Source organism: Trichomycterus rosablanca, chromosome 10, assembly GCF_030014385.1.
Source record: "Trichomycterus rosablanca isolate fTriRos1 chromosome 10, fTriRos1.hap1, whole genome shotgun sequence".
In the NCBI taxonomy this organism is placed as follows: domain Eukaryota; kingdom Metazoa; phylum Chordata; class Actinopteri; order Siluriformes; family Trichomycteridae; genus Trichomycterus; species Trichomycterus rosablanca.
Window position 1 is genome coordinate 11763055 of NC_085997.1, and position 11840 is coordinate 11774894.

At 39.2% G+C, this 11840-nt stretch overlaps 1 protein-coding gene across 1 annotated transcript; it reads left to right on the forward strand.

Moving 5' to 3' along the window:
• The first annotated feature begins 521 nt into the window (after positions 1-521).
• On the forward strand, positions 522-7831 carry mrpl27 (mitochondrial ribosomal protein L27). The gene is made up of 4 exons (XM_063003598.1): positions 522-607; positions 4186-4314; positions 5378-5445; positions 7500-7831. Exons 1-4 carry the CDS (start codon positions 571-573, stop codon positions 7704-7706), a joined length of 441 nt encoding a protein of 146 aa, XP_062859668.1. The 5' UTR covers positions 522-570; the 3' UTR covers positions 7707-7831.
• Positions 7832-11840: the final 4009 nt, after the last annotated feature.

Here is an 11840-nt window from a genome sequence, read left to right on the forward strand (position 1 = left end):
CCCATCACTAGCTGTTAGGCTGTTAGTGCTACCCACTGGGCCACTGTTTAAAATAACTAAAAGACTTAGTAAAAATAGTATTTACAATTAAATAGATAGAAGTAGTAAAAACCGTGGAGAACAAAGTTTAAGTTCGAGAATAAATGCGTAATAAAGTTAAAATATTTCGAGGAAAGAAATGGACAATTAAGACATTAAAGTGGCATCATTCATAACCAGGATAAGTTACAATGTTGTATTCTAACGGTGTTGACAAGGAATATAGAAACATATTTGTGTTAAAATGAGGGACGTTGGGGATTTGGCAAAGTTATAATTTCTTATTGGTTTCACGAATAAAGAAATACTAAATGGCTGTTCAAGAAACTGTTTGGAAAAATCGCGACTTTTGTTTTTTATTGTGCATTGCGGATATTTTTTACCATCTCATTGCGGTTCTAACATACTAAAACATCTTGCAAGATTTCTGAAGCGACCCATAATTAGTGCCCTACCTAGTGGATAAGGTGTGATTTAGGACAAGTCCTGTTGTAAAAAGCGTAACTTGTCATCACAGTCACGTGGTTCAACATGGCAGCGCTGGTGTCCTTGTTGAGACCCAGAACGGGTAAGATTTATTGTTTATTAATATATTTTGGGTTATAGTGCATATCAGAGAGTAGTGTGATAAATATAGAAGCATATGTTATGAAAATAGAAAAAGTACATTCTTCTGGTTAAATGAAGGATGAGTTGTATGCACGGTGAAATAATCCGCAGTTAAAGTCATGAGGGATGGACAGGGAGTTTATTAGAGGGACAGAGCAGGTAGGATGTTTGGAGACAAAGTTATAAAGGAGAGATAATTTGGGCTTGTGCACTGCAGAGGGGAATAAAAGTTCGGGTGAAGAGTGCTGAGGATGGGGCCGTCAGGAACTTAGGTTTATTGATCTGATGAGAGAGGACATGCAGGTGATTGGAGTGACAGAAGAAGAGGTTCAGGACAGGGCAAGATGAAGTTAAATGATCCGCTGTGTGGCTGCTTAGTTGTAGGCCAGTCAGAATGCCCTTACTAATGTTGTCCATGTTTGAGAGCGGCTACAATGGACACGCAGCCATCATAACTGGACATTGGAGCAACAGAAGAAGAATCCTGTTTCGGGCGGTCGAACACGTGTACTTAACACTTACTTAATGCCAAGTTCACAATACACTTTCCAAGTCATCAGATCGCTGTAATAGGTCCACACAACTGGATATCTTGTAATCGGGAGTCTTTGAAGTCGGTGTGGCTTTCACACTACAGGACTGATCGGCGATAGGTGGTCACACACTACACGATCTGTCACCAACTGGAACCACAGACGAGCTTCTCTGGTCTCACAAACTACGTTTTGTCACGAAAACAAACGCGAGAAGTGTTGAGGGGTTTAATGATACCGCGTCCAAAATTGCACGTCGTTTGTGCGCTGATGTGCAGCATAAAATCAAGGAGAAAAACTAAATGAATCTGAGTGGATTTGGCTTGGATTGTTCTATAGTGATATTTTTTGCAATGCAACGTTGGTGTTTTGTAGAGCACGATAATGTCAGAAATACAGTGGACCCTTGACTTACGAATTTAATTGGTTCCGAAGGGCTGTTCTTAAGTCAAAATGTTCGTTAGTTAAACCTATTTTTCCCATAAAAAATAATGTAAATAGAATTAATCCGTGCCAGACCTCCCAAACCACCCCCTTACCTAACCTTTCTAATGTCTTAAAAGGTCTTTTTTGTTATAAATACAAGTATATTTTACCTTAAATCTTAAATAATAGAATAGACATTCCTGTAATAAACAACAATACACAGTACTACTGTACATAACACACACCACATTTCAGTACAGTCTGTGTGCTGTACCATACACCATAATACATTTCCTTCTTTTTATATAAAATGTATCTAGCAGAAACAACACTAAGTCTCATATTTCTCTATTATTTCCCTCTTTATTTCAATAGTATTGTATTTTGTAGGTGTAATTGCTCTCTCACTCACTGTCCCCTCTGTCTGATAAACAGTGACAGCTACTGGCAGGAGTAATAATACAACACAACTGCGCTTTCTCTGCACCTTATTTGGGGCCATTTTAGGATTGAATTTTACAAAATATAAAGGAATTACCGGAAAAAACCACCATCTGCTGTCCGAATGTTTGCTCACTATATATATATACAGTGTATCACAAAAGTGAGTACACCCCTCACATTTCTGCAAATATTTCATTATATCTTTTCATGGGACAACACTATAGACATGAAACTTGGATATAACTTAGAGTAGTCAGTGTACAGCTTGTATAGCAGTGTAGATTTACTGTCTTCTGAAAATAACTCAACACACAGCCATTAATGTCTAAATAGCTGGCAACATAAGTGAGTACACCCCACAGTGAACATGTCCAAATTGTGCCCAAATGTGTCGTTGTCCCTCCCTGGTGTCATGTGTCAAGGTCCCAGGTGTAAATGGGGAGCAGGGCTGTTAAATTTGGTGTTTTGGGTACAATTCTCTCATACTGGCCACTGGATATTCAACATGGCACCTCATGGCAAAGAACTCTCTGAGGATGTGAGAAATAGAATTGTTGCTCTCCACAAAGATGGCCTGGGCTATAAGAAGATTGCTAACACCCTGGAACTGAGCTACAGCATGGTGGCCAAGGTCATACAGCGGTTTTCCAGGACAGGTTCCGCTCGGAACAGGCTTCGCCTGAGAATTTGAGTCCACGTGTTCGGCGTCATATCCAGAGGTTGGCTTTAAAAAATAGACACATGAGTGCTGCCAGCATTGCTGCAGAGGTTGAAGACGTGGGAGGTCAGCCTGTCAGTGCTCAGACCATACGCCACACACTGCATCAACTCGGTCTGCATGGTCGTCATCCCAGAAGGAAGCTGACGCACAAGAAAGCCCACAAACAGTTTGCTGAAGATAAGCAGTCCAAGAACATGGATTACTGGAATGCCCTGTGGTCTGACGAGACCAAGATAAACTTGTTTGGCTCAGATGGTGTCCAGCATGTGTGGCGGCGCCCTGGTGAGAAGTACCAAGACAACTGTATCTTGCCTACAGTCAAGCATGGTGGTGGTAGCATCATGGTCTTGGGCTGCATGAGTGTTGCTGGCACTGGGGAGCTGCAGTTCATTGAGGGAAACATGAATTCCAACATGTACTGTGACATTCTGAAACAGAGCATGATCCCCTCCCTTCCAAAACTGGGCCTCATGGCAGTTTTCCAACAGGATAACGACCCCAAACACAACCTCCAAGATGACAACTGCCTTGCTGAGGAAGCTGAAGGTAAAGGTGATGGACTAAACCCAATTGAGCACCTGTGGCGCATCCTCAAGTGGAAGGTGGAGGAGTTCACGGTGTCTAACATCCACCAGCTCCGTGATGTCATCATGGAGGAGTGGAAGAGGATTCCAGTAGCAACCTGTGCAGCTCTGGTGAATTCCATGCCCAGGAGGGTTAAGGCAGTGCTGGATAATAATGGTGGTCACACAAAATATTGACACTTTGGGCACAATTTGGACATGTTCACTGTGGGGTGTACTCACTTATGTTGCCAGCCATTTAGACATTAATGGCTGTGTGTTGAGTTATTTTCAGAAGACAGTAAATCTACTCTGCTATACAAGTTGTACACTGACTACTCTAACTTATATCCAAGTTTTATTTCTATAGTGTTGTCCCATGAAAAGATATAATAAAATATTTGCAGAAATGTGAGGGGTGTACTCACTTTTGTGATACACTGTATATATATATACATTATATATATATATATATATATATATATATATATATGAGAGAGAGAGAGAGAGAGAGAGAGAGAGAGAGAGAGAGAGAGACGGTCGGAGTCAACTTGTTCGTGACGTGTTTTGCGAATTTCGGTTCGTAATCCGAAATTTTTTCATACGTTAAGTTGAAAAAGATCGTTCGTAACCCAAAATGTTCGTATGGTAAACCCTTCATAACTGAAGGGTCTACTGTTCTGTAAAACTGCAAAAAATAAGCTACAGTAGTTATATAGCTTTAAATGTACCTAAGAAAATTAGCATTGGGTTTAAGTTCAGGTTAAACTGGCAACAAGACATAGTTCCATTATAATTTATCTTATAAAAACACCACAAATGTGAATGTTGTGTTTTTTTTTTCCTGCAGGTATTCTTATTTCATGTCAGACACCAGTAGTTCGGTCAACCAGAGCTGCTTCTAAGAAGTCTGGAGGAAGCAGCAAAAACCTGGGAGGAAAAAGTCCCGGCCAAAGATATGGATTCAAGAAACATGAGGGTGAAGGGACATGTATAAGTGTTTTATTTATAAGCCTTATATGCTTTACAATGAGATTTTCTGAAAGGGAAAATGAAGTGGCATCTCCATCATACATGAGCAACTTGTAAGAAGTACACATGAAAGTTAAGGGTGCTGGGGTGACACAGCAGTCTGATATGCCAAATCCATTACCTCATAGTCAATGGTCTGTGTTTTAGGGGTGCAACAGGTCTGGTTGAGCGCTCCACAGACCCAATAGACAGTGTCTAAGTAAAAAGAGGCTTTATGGGGCATCATTATCTTGCTGCTGCAATGACAAATCATACTGTTGTACCGTTTTTTTGTGCGTTTTGGACTTGTATAGAAACAAAAGCAGCATTAAATCGAAGGAATGGGGTATGTCTGAATTGGGAGAGATTGCAAAAAAATTCCATGATGTTCAATAGCAACTCATACTGTCATACTGTTTGTTTGTACATTATGGGCTCTCTGTAGGAATTTGCAGCTGTTTGTATATTTTGTTTTTGTAGGAGTTTTTGTAGGACAAGGTAAAATAGGGAAATAGGGAAATAGGGAAAAGGTAAACAAATACAGTCTTACCAGTAAACATTTGTTGACTTTTATCTTGAATGTTGGGCTGATGGTATTCGTAGTTCATTTATTGAATGCAGCAGATATGATCAGGTATAAAGACCTGAGTGACTGACTTTGATAAGGGCCAACTCATTATGGCCTGGCGATTGGTTTAAAGTATCTTCAAATCAGCAAAAGGCTGCTCACAGGTAGCTGTGGCTAGTACACACTGACTGTGGTTCAGGGAGGGGCAAGCTATAAAAGTGCCTTAAATGTGACAAATAATAAAAGTGTCTGGTAAATGTCATTAATATAAATGTAAACTACTGGTAATGTCCTGGTACTAGATACCACTCCTTCAGATGTCTTGTGCAATTTAAGAATCGGCATGTCAGATCTGTTTGGACCCCAAGTTAAGCGATTAATTCTTTGGCTCATTGGTGTTTATTCCCTGTATGACGTTTGTTTGTTATAATATTTATTATTAATATATATTTCGTTTTTGTAGGAGACTTTGTTCATGCTGGCAATATCCTCGCAACACAGCGCTTAATGCGGTGGCATCCAGGAGCTCATGTAAGATATTTCTGTGATATATATGTTATGCCCCACCAGCTGATAGCAGATATTACAGTCAGTAATTGTAGAACTACAAAGTGCTTCTATATGGTAAGTGGAGCTGATAAAATGGACAGTGAGTGTAGAAACAAGGAGGTGGTTTTAATGTTATGGCTGATCGGTGTATATATTTATACAGTCATGTCAAAAAGTTAGGACACCCCATGGGAACCTTTGTCTTTTTGAACATATTTAAACATATGGACATTTGAGCTGTATTTGAACAGTATTGAGAGATGGAGCTTATATCATTAAACAAATAAAACTGAAACAATTACTGTTAAACACAAGTTGTTAAATGTAATCAACAAAAATGGAAATTGTCCGTGAGGAAAAAGTTAGGACACCCTACGCCCTGATAGCTGGTATTTCCCCCTTTGTCTGAAATAACCTCAATTAGACGTTTCCTATAACCACCTACCAGTCTCTGACATCGACTGGGAGAAAGTTTTTCCCACTCCTCCATGCAGACTTTCTTCAGCTGTGTGAGGTTTGAGTTTCTTGCATGCACAGCCCGTTTCAATTCACCCCACAGCATCTTAATAGGATTAAGATCTGGGTTTTTACTTGGCCATTCCAGAACTCTCCATTTCTTTCTTTTGAGCCATTGCTTGGTGGATTTACTGGAATGTTTTGGGTCTACTTCCGCTTCAGTTTTTGGACAGATGGTCTTACATTTTTCAAAGCAGCCCCAAACCATGACATTTCCACCTCCATGCTTCTCAGTTGGTATGAGGTTCTTGTGCTCAAATGCTGTGTTGGGTTTGCGCCAAACATGTCTTCTGTTACTGTGCCCAAATAATTCAACTTTGGATTCATCTGTCCAAAGCACATTGTTCCAGAAGTCCTTGTCTTTGTTTAGGGGTTCTCTGGTAAACTTTAGTCCTGTCCTGATGTTTTTTTTTTTGTTTTTTTTTTTACAGCAAGCGTTTCCTCCTTGCACACCTCCCATGAAAATGAAACTTGTGCAGTCTCTTTCTGATGGTAGAATGCATGTACCTTGACATCAACAGTGGCAAGAGCTACCTGTAGGTCCAGTGATGACATTGTAGGATTATTGGAAACTTCTTTACCCATTTTGCGGTCGGTCTGTTCTTGGGCTGAACTTGCTAGGACGGCCTGACCTGGCTATGTTGGCAGTTGTTTTAAATGTTCTCCACTTGTAAATTATTCTCCGGACAGTGGCTGGAATGGCTGGTTTCTAATTGTTTTGAGATCTTTTTAAATCCCTTCCCAGACCCATATGCATCTACAACCTTCTTTCTGAAGGCCTCAGAGAGCTCTTTAGATCTCACCATGATGATAACACTCACTTCAACAATCAAGAGCAAACCAAACTAATGTCTGAGGTTTAAATAAAACCCCAATGTCCTTTAACGATGGTCTAATCATTGCAGCTGATGTGGTGCTCCGGATTCTAATTTTAGACATTTTAGGTAGTAATAAATGTGGGGGTGTCCTAACTTTTTCATTTTCGTTCATTACATTTTACACCTTGTGTTTAAAATTAATTTTTAACATTTTTTTTTGTTTAGTTATATAAGCTCCATCTCTTAGTACTGTTGAAATGAAGCTTAAATATCCATATGTTTAAATAAGTTTAAAAAGACAAAGGTTTTCATGGGGTGTCCTAACTTTTTCACATGACTGTATATAAATCTCAGCAGTGCTATCAGCCCGTGGGGCACCTCCCAATGGCTAAGCTGTCAGTGAGGGCATCGGACATATAAACTGCCAAACCAATGCAGAACAGAATGATCCGCTGTGGTGACCCCTAAATACAGTAGCACTTTATTACAAATATAATTTATTGAACAATTATATAGCAGTTAATTTATTGTTGAAATGTATTTGCCTTTTTAACTGTTTATGTTTGCATTTTTGTCACACTGAATAAATACAGATCATTAAACAGCAAACGTAAAACATGATTGTAGTCGTCTAAGGGATAAAGTTATTTAAATACACATATCACCCTTGTAAAAAACCTTTTTTCTTTTTTTAACTGACAGGTTGGCATGGGAACAAACAAAACTCTATATGCCCTGGAGGACGGCACAGTCAGGTACACAAAAGAGGTGTACATTCCCCCTCCTCATAGTCCCGAAGCCCGTGATGTGATCCCAAAACTTCCTAAAGGAGCTGTGCTCTACAAGTCCTTTATCAACGTCGTACCAACAAAACAAACGAACAGTTTTAAACTAGTAGGCATGGTGTGAAAGAAGAAACTATTTAACAAACTTGTTTCAATCTGTTTGTCAGACATTGAGAAATGTGGGTGCTAGTCACATGCACCAGTGGAGGATTTTTGTACTTAGTTATGTGAATAAATATCATACTTAAACTGTGTGTCTTAATGTTTTGTTACCAAGGAAGGTTCATCTTCCATGTAGTAAATATGTACACTATAGGATCACATCTGGAGCAGATATTATTTAGGTGGTAGATCAGTCTTTGTGCAGCAGCACCACTGACAGGATTTTCATCTGGCTGTGTGTTGTGGCATATTTACTGCAGCATTTACACTTTTCACATAATACACAGTAAAACCACTTTCTGCCGACTTGAAATAATAAACATTATTAACAATATTGACTGGCTGAAGTTAAGACTTGTAACTAGACGAATTTTGAATGTCTTTAATGCAGTCCACAGAGGTTTCTTTAAACCAAGCTTTGCTTTAAGTCTTTATACACCTTATTTTGTGCACAGTGGCAGAGTAATGTTAGAACAGGAGAGGACATATATACTGTACATTCACACCTTTCCAGCTCAACTTAATGAATGGAAAGCTATTTATTGAAGAAATACAACATAATCTATATTTAACTAGTTCCAGATTTCCAGCTCTTGCTGTGACCCCACCCCAAAATGTGACTTTATTATGTTATTATTTCTAGAAAGAGAAGAGATACATTTTTTGGTGTATTTAGCAACAGGTGTGGATATAGTATATAAGTCTATATATTTTATTTGTATGTCATCTGCTATAAAGACATTACTAAGGTGCATTTTTGTAATATTCTATTTTTTGAATGCATTATTATGTTTTTTTAGTGACATATCATGAATCAGTGTTGTTTTCTAAAGTGTACTGCCAGACGGCCTAAGTTAAGATGCAGCCTATAGCAGCATGAACACTGGGTGAAATTGTGTTGTTTTTAAGTTTTTAGTGATGCTTCATAAAATCAGATTTTACCTTTATAGCTATCTCTTATCCACAACCCCCCATCAGGAAAAATGGGACAGCATGGACAATGCAAATTAAATAAAAATGCAGTGTTCATTACATTTACTTTGTCTTCTATTTGATTGCAGACAGTTTGAACCCAAGATATTTCATGTTTTGTCTGCTCAACTTCATTTCGTTTGTTAATTTAGCTTTACGGAGGCAATTTAGTAATGAGGTGAAAAAACTAAATAATGATGAGATTCCAAACAGGTGATGTCAACAGGTGATTGTAATCATGGATTGGTACAAAAGCAGCATCCAGGAAAGGCTGAGTCTTGGATGCGCAAAGATGATCAGAGGATCTCCAGTTTGTCAACAAATGCATGAAAAAATTATTGAAATGTTTAAAAACAATGTACCTCAAAGAAAGATTGGGAGGGATTTGCATATTTCTCCTTCTATTTCACCACTTTTCAAGGAATTTCAGTGCGTAAAGGCCAAGGGTGCAAGCTTAAACTGAGCGCCCATAATCTTCCATCCCTCAGACGGCACTGCATCAAGAACCGCCACTCAACAATAGCTGATATAACCACATGGGCAAGGGATTACTTTGGCAAACCTTTGTCAAGCACTACAATACGAAGTTACATGCACAAATGGCACTTAAATCTAGGATGGACCATCACACAGTGGAAACGTGTATTGTGGTCAGATGAATCAGCATTCCAGGTCTTTTTGGAAAAAAATGGACGCCGTGTGCTCCGGACCAAAGACGAAAAGGACCATACTGGTGCTGGTCATAAAATTAGAATATCATGAAAAAGTTGATTTATTTCAGTAATTCCATTCAAAAAGTGAAACTTGTATATTATTTTAATTCATTACACACAGACTGATATATTTCAAATGTTTATTTTTTTTAATGTTGATGATTATAACTGACAACTAATGAAAACCCCAAATTCAGTATCTCAGAAAATTAAAATATTGTGACAAGGTACAATATTGAAGACACCTGGTGCCACACTCTAATCAGCTAATTAACTCAAAACACCTGCAAAGGCCTTTAAAAGGTCTCTCAGTCTATGTCTGTAGGCTACACAATCATGGGGAAGACTGCTGACTTGACAGGTGTCCAAAAGACGACCATTGACACCTTGCACAAGGAGGGCAAGACACAAAAGGTCATTGCTAAAGAGGCTGGCTGTTCACAGAGCTCTGTGTCCAAGCACATTAATAGAGAGGCGAAGGGAAGGAAAAGATGTGGTAGAAAAAAGTGTACAAGCAATAGGGATAACCGCACCCTGGAGAGGATTGTGAAACAAAACCCATTCAAAAATGTGGGGGAGATTCACAAAGAGTGGACTGCAGCCGGAGTCAGTGCTTCAAAAACCACCACGCACAGACGTATGCAAGACATGGGTTTCAGCTGTCGCATTCCTTGTGCCAAGCTACTCTTGAACAAGAGACAGCGTCAGAAGCGTCTCGCCTGGGCTAAAGACAAAAAGGACTGCTGAGTGGTCCAAAATTATGTTCTCTGATGAAAGTAAATATTGCATTACCTTTGGAAATCAAGGTCCCAGAGTCTGGAGGAAGAGAGGAGAGGCACAGAATCCACGTTGCTTGAGGTCCAGTGTAAAGTTTCCACAGTCAGTGATGGTTTGGAGTGCCATGTCATCTGCTGGTGTTGGTCCACTGTGTTTTCTGAAGTCCAAGGTCAACGCAGCCGTTTACCAGGAAGTTTTAGAGCACCTCATGCTTCCTGCTGCTGACCAACTTTATGGAAATGCAGATTTCATTTTCCAACAGGACTTGGCACCTGCACACAGTGCCAAAGCTACAAGTACCTGGTTTAAGGACCATGGTATCCCTGTTCTTAATTGGCCAGCAAACTCACCTGACCTTAACCCCATAGAAAATCTATGGGGTATTGTGAAGAGGAAGATGCGATACGCCAGACCCAACAATTCAGAAGAGCTGAAGGCCACTATCGGAGCAACCTGGGCTCTTATAACACCTGAGCAGTGCCACAGACTGATGGACTCCATACCACGTCGCATTACTGCAGTAATCCAGGCAAAAGGAGCCCCAACTAAGTATTGAGTGCTGTACATGCTCATACTTTTCATGTTCATACTTTTCAGTTGGCCAACATTTCTAAAAATCCTTTTTTTGTATTGGTCTTAAGTAATATTCTAATTTTCTGAGATACTGAATTTGGGGTTTTCATTAGTTGTCAGTTATAATCATCAACATTAAAAGAAATAAACATTTGAAATATATCAGTCTGTGTGTAATGAATGAAAATAATATACAAGTTTCACTTTTTGAATGGAATTACTGAAATAAATCAACTTTTTCATGATATTCTAATTTTATGACCAGCACCAGTACAGACTGTAATCAACAGTCCAAAAGTCAGGGTCTGTCATGGTATGGGGGGGTGTCAGTGCCCCAGGCAAAGGTAATTAACACTTGTGTGATGGCAGCATTAATGCAGAAAAGTACATTGAGATCTTAGAGCAACATATGCTGCCTTCAAGACGCCTTTTCCAGGGACGTCCATGCATTTTTCAACAAGACAATGCAAAACCACATGCTGAACATTACAAAGACATGGCTGCGGAAGAAGAGGGTACGGGTACTGGACTGGCCTGCCTGCAGTCCTGACCTGTCCCCAATAGAGAATGTGTGGAGAATTTTGAAACAAAAATGCGTCAACGACGACCCCGTACTGTTGCACATCTTAAGACGTGTTTGAAGAATGAGACAAAATAAAAGCTGAAACACTAAATCACTTGGTCTCCTCGGTGCCAAAACGTCTTTTAAGTGTGGTGAAAAGGAATGGCAACATTACAAAGCTGTAAATGCTTTACAGTCCCAACTATTTTTGGAATGTGTTGCAGGTCTGAAATGCAAAAATAGATGTTTATTAATAAATGAAATGAAGTTGAGCAGACAAAAAATGAAATATTTCAGGTACATCCTGTGTGCAATCAAATAAAAGTTAAAGTAAATGTAAGAAATTATTATTTGCATTTTCCATCCTGTCCCAACTTTTTCTGATTTGGGGTTGTAAGTGGTTTTTGTTATTTGACACACATGTTAAACAGCTGACTAGATCTTGTTTTTTCATTTAAGAAATATAAGCAAATTGAGATCTATAGTTTCAAATGCTGAC

Coding starts and splice junctions, on each gene's coding strand:
- mrpl27 (XM_063003598.1), top strand. CDS start 571: ATGGCAGCGCTGGTGTCCTTGTTGAGACCCAGAACGG. Junction 608..4,185: donor CTTGTTGAGACCCAGAACGG/GTAAGATTTATT, acceptor TTTTTCCTGCAG/GTATTCTTATTTCATGTCAG. Junction 5,446..7,499: donor GGTGGCATCCAGGAGCTCAT/GTAAGATATTTC, acceptor TTTAACTGACAG/GTTGGCATGGGAACAAACAA.